The sequence below is a fragment of the Leptidea sinapis genome, chromosome 27 (assembly GCF_905404315.1).
Source record: "Leptidea sinapis chromosome 27, ilLepSina1.1, whole genome shotgun sequence".
Classification (NCBI taxonomy): domain Eukaryota; kingdom Metazoa; phylum Arthropoda; class Insecta; order Lepidoptera; family Pieridae; genus Leptidea; species Leptidea sinapis.
This window is the reverse complement of record NC_066291.1, coordinates 2,194,142-2,215,708: the sequence shown is the minus strand read 5'-3', so window position 1 is coordinate 2,215,708 and position 21,567 is coordinate 2,194,142. Positions and strand designations below refer to the sequence as shown.

General features: G+C 34.4%; 1 protein-coding gene across 1 annotated transcript; it reads right to left on the bottom strand.

The window, feature by feature from the left end:
* Positions 1-888: 888 nt before the first annotated feature.
* Positions 889-21,309, bottom strand: LOC126972844 (probable serine hydrolase). Its single transcript, XM_050819939.1, has 2 exons — positions 20,952-21,309; positions 889-9,624 (listed from the first exon to the last, which is right to left on the bottom strand). The coding sequence occupies exons 1-2, from the start codon at positions 20,983-20,985 to the stop codon at positions 8,711-8,713; spliced, it is 948 nt and encodes a 315-aa protein (XP_050675896.1). The 5' UTR covers positions 20,986-21,309; the 3' UTR covers positions 889-8,710.
* Between the last annotated feature and the right edge of the window lie 258 nt (positions 21,310-21,567).

The window sequence follows — 21,567 nt, the reverse complement described above, 5'->3', positions numbered from 1 at the left end:
TTGATGGAGGGAGCGCGATCAGTTAGAGCAAGCCTTACCAGAATAATTTACACACAAGTGTTTATAATATAATTGATTTTGAACCATTTGTATAATTTCTCGGGATGTCCATAGGCAGCTTCGATAGAATCGCTTTCTGCAATTGCCGATCAAACTAACCACCTTCCTGTCACCTCGATAACTCGGAAAATTGGATATTTCACCCATAAATAGGTAAATTTATCTAAACCTAATACTACAGTTCGTCACAAAAATACGTTCAGTTTTTTTTATGGAATAGGAGGACAAACGAGCGTACAGGTCACCTGGTGTTAAGTGATCACCGCCGCCCACATTCTCTTGCAACACCAGAGGAATCACAAGAGCGTTGCCGGCCTTTAAGGAAGGAGTACGCGCTTTTTTTGAAGGTACCCATGTCGTATCGTCCCGGAAACACCGCACAAGGAAGCTCATTCCACAGCGTTGTAGTACGTGGAAGAAAGCTCCTTGAAAACCGCCCTGTGGAGGACCGCCACACATCGGGATGGTGGGGATGATATCCTAACTTGTGGCGTGTCGTGCGAAGGTGGAATTCGGCGGCAGGAATCACGTTAAAAAGCTCTTCGGAACGTCCAACGAAAACGGAGCTCGCCTCACAGTTTTCTGTCTGAACTGTACTTCAGGCATAGAGCGCTGACACCGCAGGATAGTCGGCGGTGTTTTTCCGTTGTCGTCAAGAGTCGAGTTGGAGGCAAAAAGAGCGGAGGAGCAAAGGAGATCAGCTTTCTCTTTTGCCGTATGGGCCAGGGTGTCATTTCTCATGTGCAATGGCGTTCTTATGTCTTATAATTATGACTTATAATATAAAAACTAACTTACCTTAGATGCAAGGCCTTAAATAAAAACACATTTACTTTCAACAAAATTAATTTATTTAGTAACCATAAGGAAAGCCACTTATATAAATATAATAGGGAAAACTTGCCTAAATCTTGCGCTTAATTCGCACCTCGCTTGTATCTCGGATTGGGTAAAAGCTACTAGCGTCACAAGTCTTTTTTTATGGAAAAGGAGGACCAAAGAGCGTACGGGTCATCTGATGTTCAGTGATCACCCACATACTCTTGCAACACCAGAGGTATCACAGGAACCTTGTATAAAAGTGTACACGCGGTTTTGAAGGTACCCATGTGGATCTTCCTGGAAACACCGCACAAGGAAGCTCTTCCACAGCTTGGTTGAACGTGAAAGAAAGTTCCTTGAAAGCCGCAATGTGGAGAAACACCACACATCTAGATGATGGGGATGATATCTTAATTTGTGGCGTGTCGTGCGAAGGTGGAATTCGGCTGCAGGAATCAGGTCAAACTTTTCGGAATACTCCCCGTGATAAATGCGATAGAAGAGACACAATGAAGCGACGTCTCTACGCAACGCCAAGTGATCTAGCTGTTCACAGAGCACTGGGTCAAAAACTGAGTCTGGGATTTTTTTTTTATCAAAGTCACCGTGAAAATTCGTCATCTCAGGAATCAGAACAAGAATTTGCAATGTGCGACCAAGAACAACAGACAAAACTGAAGCGCAAAGCGTTCTGATATCAAATAAATACCTAGATATCTTGAGCGAAGACTATTCCTATATCTGTGTTTTATCGTCCAACCAACAATCTAACCACAACAAAAGGTGTGTCTACAGTCAAGGTAAAAGCTACTCAAAAGAAGCGAAAACTGTCACCACCCGAAGACAATTAGACGATTGTAAATGATAAACATATTAATATATTACATTAAATAGGAATGTTTTACTAAAATATTAGTTTTATTACATATTTTGTTCTATAACTAAATTTGAACTATCAATCTAATATGAGGAAAGCCGCATCTTAAACGATTATTTCAACAAATAACAATTCAACACAAAACAATATAAACATTTCTTTAATAATTAGAACTAAATAAAAACCATTTAGAACGGAACCGTTTTCATTAATTATTATTTGAAAACAAATGAATAAGTTAAAAACTAGCATAATTTAGTGTTTTAAGCTTACGCAGTTATTGGCTACACTTAAATATTTCTAATAGGTAGCAGACCCCGATTTTCAATATGGTCGCGTCAGGTTAAAAGCCTTAACACATGTTCGGATTTGGTCCGGCTGAAGCGTCGGACCGGCCATACTAAATCCGACCATGTGTTTAGACCAAGTCCGGTAAATTAAGTTTTGTTTTGAATTTAATTTAACTTTACAAATTTTATTTATAATATTATATTCCCATGCATCCATAATGTAACAATCGACTATTATTGTTTAAAATTATTCTGAGAATATTTGAAATTTAATTAATGTTACTTACCTTTTTGTTATGGCCGAATAGCGTGTCGCGAAGTTTTACAACAATAAACTATGACTGTGTTATAAAAATGTATAAACATCAGAATAGTGTCATATTTTATTAATTTTGTTTTTAGTGTAGTAATATGTTTTTAAATTGTAATTATTGTAGATGTAGGTAGTATTTATATACCGCAGTCACTGTCCGTGCTGCGAAACACGGTGCCTACTGAAAATCTGTGTTGAGGCTCAGAAGGCTCGACGCAAACTGAGTGGGCCTCCGATTGGCAATACTAAGTGATTGCACTGCTCCTCAATTAATTGTTCCTATTTTAATCTTACTAGGTCTGTTTAAATTATTTTTTAGTTGTTTTTATAGTTTAAGTTTAGTTTGCTTAACTTATGATTTTAGTTTTATATATTATGTGAAAATTACTTTTTTGTTAAAAGTTCCCTTGATGTATTATAATTTATGATATATTTTTAGCAGTGTATATGTTGCCAATAAAGTTTATTATTATTATAATTTGTGTCATACCACTTACATCCAGCGAAACGCATAGACGCGGCCTGAAGCGTGGGTTAGGAGGCAGAACAAAATGACGTTTCGTGCTTTGTTGCCAGCAAAAAAATTATTCAGAAGTTTTTCTGGATTATCCGGACTTACCTTGTATCAGAGCTTAGTCTGATGCACTTATGTGATAATAGTTAAGGCTGATTTCGATATCCGATCTCTAGTTTAACACTAAATTTTAGAATCCAGATTAATATTATGAATCTGCACTGGAAATATGGCAAAATTCATTTGCACATGTACCTAGTATAGAAAATGCTACCATAGAAATGTTTTGAAACAAGGAGTTGATCTGTTATTAAAATGCCAAAAGCAAGAAATGGATTAAGATAATAATTTGAGACGGAATTTTAGTATTTGCGACTGAATATTGAAATCGGCCGATAGCAGTTTATCCACAAACAAGGCACTTGTAAGGATGCGTACAAATTATGCCCATGTTTGACCCGACTTTACGTTAATTTGCCGCGCGAGCCAATATGTTGATATTATTTTTTTATAACACGACTGCCCACAGTAAATTTCATAGTTATTTGTGCATTTTTACGTATTTTCCACGCGAGGTATTCACCAAGACTAAAACCGTACAGAAGCTCCTTTATGCTGGGCGCAAACGTTCGGAAACCGGATTAGGTTTCTCGATCAGGAATTCAGATTCGGAATTCCGTGAGACTAGCGCAATCGGATTTTTTTACGAACAGTACGAATAGAGACGCTTGTGAAAGCACATGCAAGTATTATCATGGACGACGAAGACGAATTGATTACTATTGCACTTTTACTGGCGCTAAACAAGAAGAAGAGGAGTCGTCTGGGTACACCCGTTGAATACTCGGAGATTAACAGATAGTCAATTTTATCTCAAAAGAACAAGATTAAGAGAACACCCAGATGAATTTTTGAAATACTACAGATTGTCAGTGAAATCATTTGATGAGCTTGATAATTGCATACGAGAGAAAATTAAATTTGTTACCTACGATGAGTCTACAGACGTCCACTTGCTACAAAGCTCGCTTTGCGCGAATCTAAATTGAAATTTCCGTGCGTGTGCGGCGGTTGAACCGAAATGTACGCGAGAGTTGCGTTCGGGATGACGTCATTCAGTTTTTTCCGTTCTTACGAACCGAACGTTAGGTTTTTTTCCGTTCGGAAACAATAAGAATAATGTGCGCCTTGTTGAATATTTTCTATGTAATTAAAGCATTCAGGTTTCCCAATCTGAATTCCTGTTCCTAATCCGGTTTCCGAACGTTTGCGCCCAGCCTTAATGCGGCCTCGACAACCGAAAGCGAACGGTTATACGAAAAAGATGCACATCTCTGCTCGCTCGAGCCCGCGGCAGCACCAACACTATCCCGGGTGTTTTTGCAGATCAGCGGGAGTACCCCCTTTTACAAAGTTGGATGTGGCTTAACACCAATATGAAGTAATTTCGATTTACCTACTAACATTAGTTTTTACGTAAAACATTAACAGAGATATATAATTGGATCTGATCCGAAATAAATGTTTTATTATTATTATTAAAAAGTTATTAACACTTAGGAAATTAAATAAGTGACTATGTGTAGTATACTGATCTAAATATTATAGCGATGCCTGCAGGTGATTGTTTAAAGATAACAATAATCTATTACAATTTCTTATGTGATCTAAAAAAGACTAATTACAACAACAGCCTCTACTTAATTGTTCCCAATGATTTTTAATTAACACAGACTATTCCCATGGATACAAAGCTTACTACAACTATATACGTAAATATGGTTAATATTCAGGAAATATGTACATACTTATGCGTAAGTAATTTTTCTTAGGAATTCGATATAATATAACATATTAACACACTTGCTCGTAAAGTGAGCGTTATTAAACCGACCTATAACACGCACGCGCATAATAATACTTATTACACACTAGTGCATAATATAATTATCCCTACAAAGTTAAGTTTACAGAGCATTTTCAATTTTACCGGATGATACAGTTTTTTTTTGTAACAACAAAGAGGTTTTATTAATCTAATCCAATCAAAATCAAAAATCCATTTACATTTTTGAAATTAATAAAAGACGAAAAAATTTTGTATTAATATCAAATTACTTATAATTCACAATAATTTGTTATAAGTAAAATATATGCATTTTATCACTAAAATTACAATTTTGAAGTAGGCTGTATGGCTATATACCTATATGTAACCAATCACCTTACATTTGGCGCAACCAAAAAAAAATAATTTGAGCGCCATTTCCCATAATTTTCATATTTTGTTTGAACGATTTATGCAATACGCGTTTGTTTTTCCTCGCGAGTGTGTTGAAAAAATGCGTATGAACATAGACACTCGGCTGAATTACGCCCTCGCCTACGACTCGAGCTGCAACCCACAGCCTCGTGTTTAGGCAAGTAAGCTCACTTGAATCATAATATACTAATGTAACTCAGCAATAGCAGTGCAAAATTAAAAGCAATAATTGCTATTTGTTTACATACATGACGAAATCGTATCATCACCCATATAAGCACCCGTGTTCTAACTAAATGTAGATATGGAGCATATTATGATGATGTACAATAAAATATATAAAAGAACAAATGTTGATAAAATAGAAATGAAATTTAATTGGTTAATTATATGCTAATAGGTTTGCACGCTGCCGTCGTGTGACCCGGTTCAATAGGTCATAGCGACTATTCGAACAGTCATTGCACAACTAATGTCTTTTATTGTCTGCCCACTACTTGACAGTTGAGTAATATTTTTGAAGTTACACCTCTTTAGGTGCGTCATGAAAAAATGATGAGAGTGACATTTTAAGATGCGTGCGCATCACTGTAACACAAAAGTAATATAATATAATAATATTGAAATACTTAACACAAACTTGCCCCAAATTAGGCATATATAGCCAGTGTTATGGCTTGCTATATTGATATATTTAATACAATATATTACTTAAACATACATATAAACATACATAAATAGCTCTAGCTTAGTAGGTAGGATCGCTAACCACTCGGCTAATAATACAGGTCGTCAAATTGGTTGAAGTTGGTTCCTAAAATTTTCTGACGTGTGCGACATTCGTTTTTTTTTTTGTTTCATCGTTTTAGGACAGGCAAAGGGTTCAAGCCCGTACAGCCGTATTCGTTATTTAATAATTAACTCTCAAAGCCATCGTTGCAAGATTTATACAATATTGTTCTTTCTACGAAAGTAGAATAGCACGAGGAATAAATAATTTTAAGGATTTTTGCTTTGTTAGGCCAAAGAAGTATAACTTCTTGCGTACATACATAAGTACACACACACTTTTTGTATCTAAATGTACTGCGAATATCTGCCTTATCTTTGGATTTATGAAAGGCCAAAAAGGCTATTTTAAAGTGATGGTTAACGGTAGGGTCATCGACATACTTGTGTATCTTGTTGCTCAACTTAAGTAAACGAAACTTAAACCAAAGTCTAATTCCACTACAAATCACCGCTTTTTACTCTGAATGATCTATTTTATGTGATCGTCATTGATAAAAGCACATAAATACATTTTTAGAAGCACATTATTTGAAATTAGGGTATTTCGTCATCACAAAGGAATCGAATTATGGAAATGTCTAATTCAAATGAGTACGAAAACATTTATACTTCGAATACGAAATTACGTGTGAAGTGATTTAAATTTGATGAAATCTTGGTTGGTTCAACAGTTGTGGCTCTAAATTAAACTTATAAATATTATCTCAAACAATATTTAATATTACTTTTTATAAGTAGATACGTATACAGTTTGACTTTATGACAAAACCAAGACTTTGTCAAGGAAAGGTTCGAACAAAAAATTCCATCTACAAATTCCTTAAAGAATATTAACACTAATAATGTAAAAAATTCCTCCGCCTTCCAAATAATATTATTTATATTAACAATAGCCAATTTTAATTAATCAAATTGGTAATACAAATATCAAATAATTAACATACCTAGCATTACTTAATAATTAAGATAAAATCTTAGATTAAGGATTGGTCCAACTAGATACAGCACTAACTAAGAGCAATAGTTTTTTTACTACGGCAACTATTAGAATCTTGTGTGCGTGGCATCTTGGCATTCAATGGCATCTTTCAAATTTTGTAACATATGCTTCGTGTTATTTTACATTGATGTAAAAAAATATAAAATACCTACCTACTGATGATATGTCATTCGAGTGTCTTTCTTTTTTCTTGTAGTATTATTCTTACAAAGTTTTACTACGCAACCCGGCATTTTAGTTTCAATTATTAGCAAAGTTTAACAACACATATGGCACGTCAATGGCACACATTGTTCGAGACTGGCTCGAGTACCCCCAATTGAGTTTTGTATTAGTTGCCGCACTTTGCGACTACGCCTGTGGTATCTAGTTAGAGCGCAGCGGAGACCAATCCTTAACCGAAGGATAAAACTAATTGTTCTTCAGTAATTTTATGTCATATAATATTATGACGTTGAAACAATTAACAGATAAAAACAACTTACAAAAGACGGATAGTAAGTCTATAAAAATTCAAAATAAGTGTTCACTAAAAGTAATAAATACGTTAAGTTAATTACAATACTATTTGCTTTACACACTGGGATAATATGTAATACGTAAAGGAGGATGGCGAGAATGGACCCACATAATATAAAAATTAAGGAAGCATCGTACACGTACAAGTTTATATTAATTATAAACTTAAGTTTATACGATGTTTTTACAAAAAATATTTAGGCGCTAAGATATGGGAGTCAAAAGAAATAAATAATTATAATTTACTAGCTGACCCGACAGACGTTGTTCTGTATATAATAAATAAAATAATGTTTTTATATGAATTTGTCAATAATATATCATAACATCAAAAATTACTTCGTAAAATATGCACCCTGTTGTCGTAATGAAATTGTTTCACAACAGAACTGTCAAACCGTGAGTTATTTTTATTTAATTTTGCAGCATTTTCCTATTTATTCACCTTTTAAACCTTCTCTGGACTTTCACAAGTAATTCAAGAGCAAAATTAGCCAAATCGGTCCAGCCTGTTCTCGAGATTTGGCGAGACTAACGAACAGCAATTCATTTTTATATATATAGATAGATTAAAAAATAAGTCATCTTGTATTAACGGAACGTTTTGCGCAATTGTCATCTACATTTATTGACATGACAGTATATTTTATATGGTTGTTCCGACACCATCAAACTATGTATACCTACTCAAATCAGTAGTAATTCAAAATAAGAATCAGTTTACTACCGTTATTTGATACTAAAATCGGTAGGTAAGTATCTTTAAAAGATTGCTTGAAAAAAGAATGAATGGTGAATCCTCAATTATGCTGGACAAACTTTCACATAGATATATATTATATTATCTTTTAGCAGACAGTAATTAGGCATAGACCTAAGATACAAATTATTAATTGAATAATAGATTTTGATTAATAATTTTAGGTTATATTATACTTTTAGGTAACTATATCTTTTTTGTCCCACTTTTTTAGACTTACTTACGATTTACGTTTTTCTTAGTTTTGTTACGTTCTACAATTATTAATAAATTTCCATGATGTACGCCACTTCTTTCAGTGGGTCCCACAATACATGCATCCTCCTTTTCTCTACTTTATTAACTTACCTTTAAACAAATTGAAATAAAGATAAAATAGCGCATTTCATGTGCGATCTCATATAAAGCGAAGCCTTCTAGGCTAATTCTAAATTATCACGAACTTTGTACTCGCGTAAAACAATTAATATCACACAATTTTCGGTATTATTAATAGTTTTTTAATATAATATATCTTCTATGAAGTCTTCTATCAATCCAACTATATTTCCTGGCGAATTCAGTTGAACGTGATGCGTTCCTTCAACTTCTACATAGTGTACGTCTGCCGTGGCCTTCATCTTATCTACAACTTGAAGATAATAGTCTAATCTATCCCATTTATTCCCGGGAATCGCTCTGATGTTTAAGACTTTGCATCTAACTTTACCTGCGTATTCCAAAGCTGTCTCGATTGACATCATACCTAACACAGCCACCTTTAATTTTGGATCTCTTCTGAAGTAATATCCCTTTTTCTTCGCGTGCACCGGCGTTGGCATTATTCCTCTTTTCATCAACACCTTGCAGTTTTCTCTGGACACTGAACCTTTGTAAGCATCAACTACTATATCAATCATCTCCTCGTAATCGTAACAAGGGATTTTATCCTCAGTTAGATGCTCATAGTCCAGAACTTTGTCGATAGATCTCCCAGTAGCGTCGACCATACCATCTGGTGTCCTGACAGCAGGGCTGGCGATATCTATGCAAATGATTCTCTCAACCTCATCAGGGAAAGAGGCCGCGTACATGAAACTCAAGGCCCCTCCTAGAGAATGTCCCATTAGGCTTACCTTCTTCCATTTGAAATGCTTAACTATTCGTCGCAGTAAGACGATACCATCCCAGAATACGTAATAGAGCATTCCTTCGGGATAGTGAGAGGAAAGACCGTGGCCTGGAAGGTCGATGGCTAGGACGGGTGTGGTAACAGGAAGCATGGGTATAAGATTGTCCCATGTTCCTGCGTTGTCTTGCCAACCGTGTATCGCGACTATCGGCTGTTTGTTTCTCGGTCCCCACCACCTTCCGGCGACATGGCCCCATGGCACTGGTATTTCAATTTCTTCCACCGAGTAACCAGCAGGTAAATCTGCAAAAGAAACGATTGGTCAAAAGAGCAATTAAATTTTCTTTAAATCAAGAAACAGTTCAAGATATTATCATTGATTGCTAATTCAACAAAGATCGAATAGAATATTAAAAGTCATACCTAAGTAAGTAGGTACATGTTCGTGAATCAAATTCTTTAATAATATTGTGTAGGTACAATCTAATGTAAATTATTTCGTTATTTTATACGCATACTATAATATGATTATTATCAATAAAAAAAAGACTTTTAAATGTTGGACTGCACTGCAGATGTCCAAACCAAAATAAACAGTTAGTTTATATATATCAATAGACTGAACACTTATGACGGAGACCTATTCTGTTAATTTCCATACTGAACAGAGAGGAGTAGTAGGGATTCGAGGAGACGATCATAACATATCTACAGGCTGTGTTTTAACCGCGCAACATAACAGCGGCTTATGTCTACGGATTTTTTTTTTTTTGTAAAAATTATTATTATTTATTACTTACTATTACGTCAGAGTAGTAAAACACGAGTGCTTCAAAAAAAGCAATATTTAATGCATGCATGTTGTAAAGTAGCCTAATTGCTCATACTACATCCTATACTAGGTAACTCTTCAGTTTTATTATACTAGCATAGCTAATCGATATAAAATATATTAAATATATCAAACGTGAACAATGTTATAATGCTCAAGCGTTAGATGCACGCGCGTTCAAAGGTTGCCATTGTGTTGCGAACACTATGACGTAGTGCTTATTGATTTTATTACCTACCTATTATCTTTTATATAAGAGCGATATAATACTACAATTTGGCTGTGCAAGTGCAAAATTATATTCATCATCATCAGCCGAAAGACGTCCACAGCTGGATAAAGGCCTCTCCCAAAGATTGCCACGACGATCGGTCCTGCGCTGCCGTCATCCAACGTATTCCAGCGATCTTGACCAGAACGTCGGTCCATTGCTGTGTGTGGTGTCGCATCAGAATAGCACCACCCCATGTCCTCCCGTGGGTATCGTAAGAGACTAAGGGATATAAACAACGGAGGATGCAGCATCTTTCGTTAAGAGCACACCATCTACTGCAATCGCCAACCCGCCTGCCAAGCGTGGCGATTATAGCAAAAACCCCCCAAACATGACAGACACAAATCACATTAAGAGTACCTAAACCTATTCATTCATGTTCATTGAGGGACATTCATTGATTCTATGTCGACATCAAAGAAGCTGATGTGAAACTGTACTCATAATAGCAGAATCAAAAAAGTAGGGCGACCTAGAATAGAGCTAATACCTTATAAAGGCCACTATGGCTGTGGTAGGCGAATGAGAGAGACTTATTGACTTCGGCGTCGAATAGGTACAAGCTGTCAATTTTGAACACCTTTTTGAAAAGAGCAAGAACACGAACGAAATAGATCTCACCTGACCTAATAAAAAACAAAGTTTATTTAAAGTAATAATATTTTCAATAACCATGATAAATATTAGGTACCTGCATTATTAAAGAAGACAACCCTAATGTCGTCAGAAGAGTCACGCGATAGAAAGAGAGGCAACTTCTAGGTGAATATAAATGTACGTTCATCGATGCGATCTGAATTACACCTTATTTTATGGCCGCAAGAGTCCCTATTTCTTTAATTGATTTTGCGGAGTGTGACTACTCTGCTTGTACTACTACATATTCTTTGATATAATAGGTCATAATATCTGTCATCCTAAGATAATAAATACGATTCTTTCCACCAATTCTAGTCAGAATGAGAAATTTTATTTTAATTTATGTTAGGTAGGTACATCCCTACTTAATATTATAAATGTGAATGTGCGTTTGTTTGTCACGCTTTCACGCCTAAGCCTCGGAACCGATTTTGATGAAAACTTAGTACAGAGATAGACTAGAGTTTGGAAAAGGACATATGTTACTTTTTATGCGAAAAAATAAATGCCCTCCAAGTAAGGAAGTTCGTCATTATCGAAGATGACACCATAAAACTTTGTATTAAGGAATTTGATAAGAAGTAATTTATAAGTATTTGATCGAGCATTTTCGAAACTTTGACCTACATGGGGATGAAATAGGAGATTTTAGTTCGCTGGGAAATACTATTAAAGACACTGTCCACACTGACAAGGGATACCCGCTGTATCGTAGAAGAGCACCGCCAGCAGCGGAAAAAGCAGTTTGTATGTGTATTCTTTGCAAAGTATCCCAAAAAATAAAAAATTTGCCCAAAGTAACGGTTCCACGCGGACTAAGTCAAACAATATAGCACTGCGGACATTGCTCATGATAAGATGATATATAGAATTAATTGGAGTGCCTATCTATACAATGTATATACAACTACGTCATAACGACCGTAACAAGGACAACCGACAAACTTGCACGCTACAGTTACGTGTTGGAAGTGAGGTGCTTCCAAATTGCTCATTGCAAATCGTTCATTTATTGGAACGCTAATTCAACTGAATCATTGAACACAGTGCGTCATCCATGATATTGCAAATATGGACGTAGTGTGCGCGAATTTAGGTATTTCCTTGTTATTATTTAAAACGTTTAAATTTAAAAAATATAAATTGTACTAGCTGACACGACAGACCTTCTACTGTCAATAGAAAAAAATATGTAAGTACCTAATTATTCGGGAATAATGTAGACTAAGGCCACAGTAGACATATGTACCAGTACGGAAACTTCCTACAAACGCTCAAAATGACACACTCCCACAAACATGCGCATCGACGAGGCCCTTAAGCGGTTTTCGCGGTCAATAAAAGTCGAGTGTCACGTTGTTATTTTAAGTTACAGCTACTTGAACTTGGCTGTATTAAAAATCCAGTTTTCGTTTTTTAAACTATAAAGTAGTATACTATATAAGAATTATTTATTGTTATATTATTATTATAATTCGTAGGTATTCGAATTGCAAGTCCGTGAGATCGATTATAATAAATTCGTGAACATAATTCACAATTTACACTAAGATGGCGGCTGCAATATTTATTATAATTTTTTTATGAGTGTGGTTTAATGGTTATCTAGTATGTTTTTTATATTTATTTATTTAGGACAAATACTTACCTACATGTGTTTTGTCATGGTTTTCGTGATTGTTGAAACCAATACCAGCTAGTGCTGTCAAAATAAAAATTCAAGACGGCGGCTGCAAAAAATTATCAAGATTTTCGTCACGCGTGTCGTTTTCATGTTTTTCGAGGGTTTCTAAAATAGATAGTGGTGTCAGAATGCAAATCCAAGATGGTGGCTGCATGAAATTGTCAATTTTGCATCATGGGTGTCGTTTTCATGGTTTTTGAGGGTGCTCAAACTGATAGTGCTGAAATAGATAGTGCCGTCAAAATGAAATTGACAATTTTTTCTTCAATGCGTCATTTTCATAGTTTTTGAGGATGTTGAAACTGATATTGCTGTTGAAATGGAACAAATCCAAGTTGGAACTACATGAAATTATGAGCTTTTTTTTATAGGTGTTGTTTTCATGATTCTCGAGGGTGTTGAAGCCGATAATGCTGGACTTTTGAAATTAAATTGTGTGACTCTCCCGATTTATTGAAAATGTCAGATCAGTCATCTTGAAACTTGAAATGGGTGTCATATTTGTAATTGCTACTCCCAAAAATCTAGAAAATTAAAACAAGCATTGCCCCGTCTTGACATGTTTGTGGGATGACTGCAGGGAAGAGTTTCTTAAGACTGTGGTAGAAGTGAAACTTCAACGGACAAAGTTTAAAAACACATATTTCCAAGTTTCCCGTCAATATTTCAAATAAAATATTTCAACGAATATTAAAAAAAATCAAAATTAAAAATAAATTAACAAAAACACAACCGACTTCAAAACCACTATTTCAAAACAATAGATATAATATGCACTAAAAAGTATAAAAATAATTGCGTATTTTAATACAATCTAATTAATTAATCTAATCCTAGTTACGATTATTGTCATTTTGGAATCGGTGTCCTTCCGCCGCGACTCGCTCTCGCCTCTCGCCTCCTCACAACTCAAGCACATCTCACCTATAACTATGTATGTAGTTACAAACCTATCTTGGATGACACCGACTCCAAAAATTACAATAATCGTTACTAGAATTAGATTAACTAATTAGATTGTATAAAAAAATGCAATTATTTTTATACTTTTTAATGAATTTGAAGTACGCTAACTAACAATTCAATCATGGATTCCGTAATCAGAACCTAACCAAACTCTCACCAAACAATCTTTGAAGTATATCCTTTCCAAAAAAAAAAGAATCATCGAAATCGGTTGGCGCTATATTGAGTTATTCGTAAATTTATCATCCACTTTGCTATACGTATGTATAGCAAATTTAAGACTTTTATGGTTTTCTCATGGATGCCATTGTCAGATCTGGACCAAATTACAATGGGACTACAGGAGAAGCACCAGCTTTCAAATAAAAAAAGAATTATCAAATTCGGTTCACCCAGTCGAAAGTTTTGAGGTAACAAAGATAAAAAATAAACATACCGACGAATTGAGAACCTTCTCCTTTTTTGAAGTCGGTTAAAAAAATATTCCATAAATAATTAGAAAAACATTCAATAAAATGTTGTTTAAAATATCACATAACAGTCATCATTAAGACTATAATATTGCAGTATACACTGTATAGCTATCAAACATACCCTAGGATACATAAAAATCTTACGCTTTTTACTTTATTACGCTCCGCAACGCCCCATAAGGAACTTCGTTCCAAAACTCCTTTTTTAAAGTCGGTTAGTAAAATAACCTGACAACCCTATTGCTTCAATGGAGAGTACGCATGTAGGTAAGTATTTTATCAACAAGGCTTAGTTTCCGTACTGATACATATGTCTACTGTGCTAAGGCCATTAGAAATTAATGGTTTAATAATATGTAGTAATAAACTAATAAGGATTAATTTCGGTTTTTTTTGGGTAAACAGCTTAATTACATTACCAATTTATAAAATTTGCTTATTATCCTTAATAAATAGACATACCTATTATGCCATCGCTTGCCATGACTTTTCTGTAGAACTATATAGTTACACAAAAATTCCACAATACATTATTTTGTTATATCTCAATGGGTTTTGACAGCGTTTTCGTTGATAGTTCACAGATGGCTTATTTTTTGACACTTGTAACAAATATTATTAATGCATACAAAATATATACAAAACCTAAACAAACTATATACTAAAACCTTCCTCGAGAATCTCGCCTATCCATTGGTGAAAACAGCCTGACAATCGGTACTTTTTGAGTTTATCGCAAACAGACGTAGCCGATTCGCTTTATAATATGTAGTGATAAGTACGTAATCGAAAACTTATTCAGTGATCGAGAAACTATTTTGTTTTAAAAAACTGGAATTTTTTTATCAAATTAAAGCGAAAGGAGGAGAGCTAATCATGTTTACTAACTGTATGATTTATATCATGTACAATGTATCCTTCAATTATCTAGTGTACACAAACAACATAATAATATAGTTTTAATAATAACTACATCAATAAACCAATTTATTTCACAATAATTTGTCACTGATTCGACATGACCTTAATTTATATAGAATATGTTTTAGAATTCATTCCTTCACATCTGACGGTCATAACTGTAGTATGTAGATGAATTGCTGTATTATCGATTGGTCTCCTCGTGAGGTGAACCTGTTCGTCCGATGGTTTAGATCAGGGGTGGGACAGAGGCTCATCAAACTTACCCCACCAAAAAAAAATGTTTTCTATTTTTGAATTTTCAAAATCGCATATCGTGAGTTCGTAGATTGTTCTTAATTGTTCGCTATAAATTGTTGTTTATTTAAAAACAATTAATTAAAAACATACCCTTTAGTTAGCCCCCGCCCCCTGTTAATGGCGGGAAACGCCTACTATTTGGTTCTGGCACTCGCCGGCCGCTGCCGCGGCACGCTACGCTCGGCTCGTGCGTTGTTTTAACTGTTCTAACATAACCTAACCTAACCAATTTTAATGAATTGCAATTTTTTTTTAAATAAATAAATCGAGAACAAACAAATGTTTACAGAGAACAATCAAGAACAAATGGCGAACTAACGATGTAATAAAAAAAAATTATAAATTATTATAATAATTATATTATAATTAAATCTGGGGGGCTAACTTTCTTGAGCTTGGGACAGACGCCTTATAGTGACGGTTTCAGAAGGCTGTAGTGCCATCTGTTAGTTAGCCCGAAAATGAAAGCTTCGTCAGCTGTCACTCGCTTTGAAACCTTTCTACTTTTCTTTAATTGTATCACTGCCCAATGGTCATAAAATGGCGGTTATTTCTATCGTTTGCGCATGTATGTAGCTCTCGTGTTCCATTTTGCATATTTACACTACTAAATCTATCCTTTATGTTCTATGTTGTGACAAAATTAAATAACTAACTCTACGCGCAATTTCAACATGGTAAAAAATTGGAATACCTACATTAAAAAGTAGAGTTAGTTATTTAATTGCGTCACAACATTAAAAATTAATTTTATAATTTCGAGCATATATATAGTTATTTTCGGGGCCAATCTCCAGATGGCTCTAGTTTTCAAATAGACAGCTCATAATGCGTAGAGAGGGCTCTCTTTTCCCTATATATTATTATATTCTTTGGTTTTGATGGTATTTAATTTGACCATCTTTATAGGATTTTTTCACAGGTATTCATTTAGAAATTGTAGAACGCAAACTATAACGAAACCATTATCTGTATTAGAATTGAGATAGGAGATGGAAAATGGTGGAACCAAAAGTAATAAGTTATAAGATTTGTCATTTTTTACATTTATGATAGGTCACCCTTTGGAAAGTTGTGGAGAAGAACTTACAAAATTTGCAAACAAAGACTGGATGTAAACAGCCCAAGATAGGGGAAAGTGCAGAGAGATGGAAGAGGCGTATACGCGTCGAGAGGTCCTTTAGTTAAAATTATGTACAAAAAAATTATGTATTATTGTTACATAGGAGTCCTTAGTAAGGACGGAATTCAAGAGGCTATATTATTATATTATGTATAAGTGCAGTATAGCATATACATTAGTGTAGACAACGTGAGTGAAACTGAAAGATTTTAAGCATAGCCGCTATAAACAAGTACGCTCTTTGTTCTGCCAATACCATTGAGTATACATGGGGATACTTCCAGCTAATCGGAACTATTTGAATTTAGAATGTTATATTTTTTGAAATGTTGCAACCTTCTTAGTTATAAAAAAATAATTGACGGGAAATCATTTATCAATTGTTTTTTATCACACATCAAAGTTCTACGTACGCAATGAAAATGGAATTAAGTCAAAAAGATTTTAGAGCGATGTTTTTTTATTATTTTAAAAGTTCTCTCTCTCCGCAAGACTGTGCCGCTCGTCTTCAAAATGCTTTTGGGAGAGAAGCACCTTGCTTGAGCACCGTGTGGCGATGGTTTGAGAGAGGTCGGGATTCTTTACATGACGAATTTCGTGATGGGCGGTCGTCAACTGCCGTCAACGAAAATAATGTGGCTACTGTTAAGCGGCTAATTGAAGAAAACCCGCGTATTATCTATGAGACTATTCGGGGACTATTGGGGATTGGTATGAGCCAAATTCAGAAAATTTTACACGAAGAATTGAAAGTTCGGAAGCTTTGTTGTCGTTAGATCCCTCATGAACTGACTGCGAAGCAGAAGCGGGCTCGCGTGGAATGGTGCTCACAGATGCTAATGAAGTACGACCACGGACATTCTAATGCTGTTTATGACATTGTCACAGGAGACGAAATGTAGATTTATCTTTATGAAAATGAGAACAGGCCAACAAAACTGAGGCAGGCGAGAAACGTTAGGCTCAGCTACGGGTCCCATCTAAATAATTCCACTCGAAGATAAAAGAGTGTTAATGTCGAGTGGTATTCTACCATTTGTTTACTCAGGGTGTTAAAAAAAGTTCCCGAAAGGCGAAAGCTTTCCCAAAAAGCCGCGTTGTCCTACATCTATACAAGCTTCTTCAAACACAGCCATCAAAACTAAGTCATTTTTAGCTTCCGGAAAAGTACAACTCGTCGTCACCCATCCTTCACATAGCTCCGACATAGCACTCTGTGATTTATGTATTTTCCCCAAAATCAAAGATTTGATGAGAGGTCTCACTTTTACCCATTCCGAAGAGGCAGTCATAGCGTTCAATCAGCACGTAAAAAAACATGCCTTCAGATCTGTAGTCCTCCTGTTTTAAAAAATGGTTCGATCGCATGAAAAAATGTTTAAAATGTAAAAGAGAGTAATTTGAAAAGCAATAAACATAATACTTTGGATTTGTTGTTTGTTAAAGTTACGCAACATTTTGTTTTTTAAAGTTACGCAATTCTTTTAGCGTGACCTACGTATATGACGTATGTATTTTAATCATTTGTAAATAATTGGTTTACGATTTGTTGGCTAACTGAAACTTGTCTGCGTCAATGAATTAAACACGAGAAAATTAACTGTTTACAATTAGTTTAATCAGTTAAAACGTGGTCGCACTAATCACACCGATAATCTTCATGATGGACGGCCTTCTGCGGCGACGACTGAAGATAACATGAGTGTTGTACGGCGTTTAATATATACTGATAGAGTGACCTCTGCGATTATATTAGACATCGGTATGAGTCTATGCACAATCCTACATGAACATTTAGCGTTCAGGAAGCCTGTGCCTATACCTCGTATTTTGACAGGCCTAAAAACCCTGTCGTTTTGAATGGTGCCGTTAAATGGTTGAAAGATTTAACGGAGGCGACCCAAATGCTGTAATCAACATACTTTGGAGTGACGAAAGCTGTTTTTACTTTTGCGATCGCGAAATCAAAAGACAGTCTGCTCAGTGGGTGTTTCCTTTCAAGGAGTCGTCAACTAAAGTGAAGAGAGGTCTAAGCGTGGAAAAAAAGCTATTGACTCCGTTCTTCGGCAGAAAATGTAATTACACGACAATTATTTTAGAGGATCGAAAAGGAGGTACTGTAGAATGGTAAAATTACAATTGTTTGCCACTTATCTTGGAAAAGTTCGCGAAAAACGGCATCGCAGTAGGGTCCTTCTTCACCACGACAACGAACGCTCGACTATTTGGCGACGTCACTCGTGGAGTCACTGAGTCACCTGGCGTATATCTCGTAGCTCGTATCTTGCGATTTTTACTTATTCCCGAAAATAAAGGAAAAACTTCGAGGAAAACTACAAAATAATTCACAACAAACTATACAGTTTAGCCTGGGTTCAACACAGCTGTTGCTCCACCTATTAAAGACCCGCCGAAATATTTTATTAAAGACTACGAAAAAACACTGTTACATTGCCATTATTATTTATTTTATAAGATATTATTGAAAGAGGTTTTAAAAAGTTGGGTTAATTTATTGAACTTTGGGCTTGGTTTGAAATAAACGTTTACTGTACAAGACATTCAGATATACAAATTCATCATTTTATGAAGGAAATAACGACATCTTAGACACTACTAACCCTAATAGTGCCATTTTTTTAATTATTATCCAAATAATTAGACATATAGATCATACAGAGATATGTTAATGTATTACTTCTTCCTATAGTTTAGATTTAAGTAATGGCTTTAAATAAATTAATAAAAGCAGCATTTTCTTAATGTTACATGTTTGGCTAGTCCAACCTCAGGTCTGACAAGAAGTTTTAGTCAAAGATCGAAATCTGAATTTATATTATATATATATATATATATATATATATATATTATGCAGATGAATTTTTCAAGTGGATGCGGATGTTAAAATCCGAAAATATGAAGAAATCAGAGGAATAGCTAAACATATTCAGACTCGGACCCAATTTTCATAAAAACTAAACTATATCATTGGTTTATGAAAACTCAATATTCCTAGACAGAAATCAAACCAGTTGATTTTGAAAAATGTGTCACTAATAAGGATAAAATTTAAAAGTATTCACACCTGTATTTTGTTCGAAATGATACTCAATATTGTTAGCTCACCCGCAACCTCTGCATCATCGTTAAAGCCAAAAGGTCACAGAAAAAGAAAAAAATAAACAATTGAAGTACGCAATATGTAAAGTTCTAAGAAAATACAATAATAAATATTACTTTTATATATCTACATACGTTATAAATTTTATACCTACTAGCTTTATAATAAACTGTTGCAAAAGTTGTACCATGAGTAACAAAAGATGTCTTGACTTTTGCAACTGGTTGTATTAAAAAATAAACATTATTGGCCATGCAGTACCTCTTGACAGATAATGAAAGGCCAGTGCCAACTGTGTTTTTCATTTCATTGTTGATGTGGTATTTTGAATGAAAGAATAAACTTTGTCAAAATTTTAGATGAACTGCTTGAAGAACTGGATATTTTGCCTTTGCAAAAAACCTACTTTTGCATTTCATTAAGAAGGTGCTCCACCCCATACTAGCTGCTTAGTAATGAAGGTACTGACTCAGCAGTTTCAATAAAATGTTATTGCAACTTATGCTCCTATTCTGTGGCCATTGAGGTCAACAAATCTTACCCCCTTTATCCGTCAATCTCAATGGAATCAATAATAATGACATCAAATCCAGCAATATTTTGAACAATGGTATTCATTTTGAAGAATTAATCAATTAAGGTTTAGTAGAATAGAAAGAAAAAGAATTTTGTTAAAAATTAACTCTTTCCTTAAGTTTCCTGTATGTTGTAAAATTAATTTAATTTTTTTAATTTAAAAAATTTAATTAATTTGTTAAATTAATTAATTAATGTCTTGTGTGCTAATTTTATAACAGAGTACGAAACGGTGGTCTCACGCAATTGCCATATGGCAATGGCAGCAAACAGGCGGTTAATGTTTGATGTCTTGAAGTTTATCATGATGATTATCACATTATAACGGTACAAAAGATAAGGTAGACTTTGGACAAGGCTATAAAAGTGCTACACCTCAAATATTAAAAGAACAATAATTATTTTTTGAATAAAACCTATAAAAGGCATTATTTATATAAAAACAATTTTATTAGTTGTTAATTGTTTAAGGATGAATTAAAACTATATTGATATTTGATAATACATGATACATACTAAGTGTTATTGAAATGATTATTTTTAATATACTAACATACTGTATATTTTATTTATTGCGCTTATTATCAATTAGGAACGTATGTGAAAGTAATTGTTTTTACTACGCAAAATGTTTTAATACATTGATTTGCTGATTCCAAAAATAATAATAAAATGACATTTTGTATTTTTTTTTTTCAATATTTATAAATGGAATAAATACCTTCTTCAATTTTATGTCCATTCATATTTTCCATTAAGTCACTAAGTGCAACACTTCAGCCACACGAACTGTTACACGGTAATTATTACACTGCTCTAATAATTAGTGAATAAAATTTTTTGAATATGTAAATACTTATAATTTAGTTGGTATTGATTTTTATATCAGTCACGTCTTAGTCACCAGACACCAACAACTTATAAAATATAATCACAATCAAATATTGTAACACGTTTCAAAGTTAAAATTAGCAACTACCCAAACACAAATCACAATTCACACTATTCATATTTTACTATTATCTATTTACAAATTAATTAGTAGGTACCTATCAATATCGATCGATCATCGAGTGTCAACTGCCAAGTGCCAAGTGTCAAAGATTTAACCTGATATTGACAATTATCAGCTGTTCCCGAGCAAGTAGTGGACGGAGAAATAAATGGGCAAGGCCATCGCAAGTTAAATATCAAGAGAAAGCAAGGACTTCCTCAATCGCTATGTTAACCGTCGACGAGTCAATTCCATTCACCTGATGTGAATGGAAATTCCAAGCTTAAGGAAAAAGAAATAGCTCATGCTGAATTAAGTTAACCTACCAATTTTAATATACCAA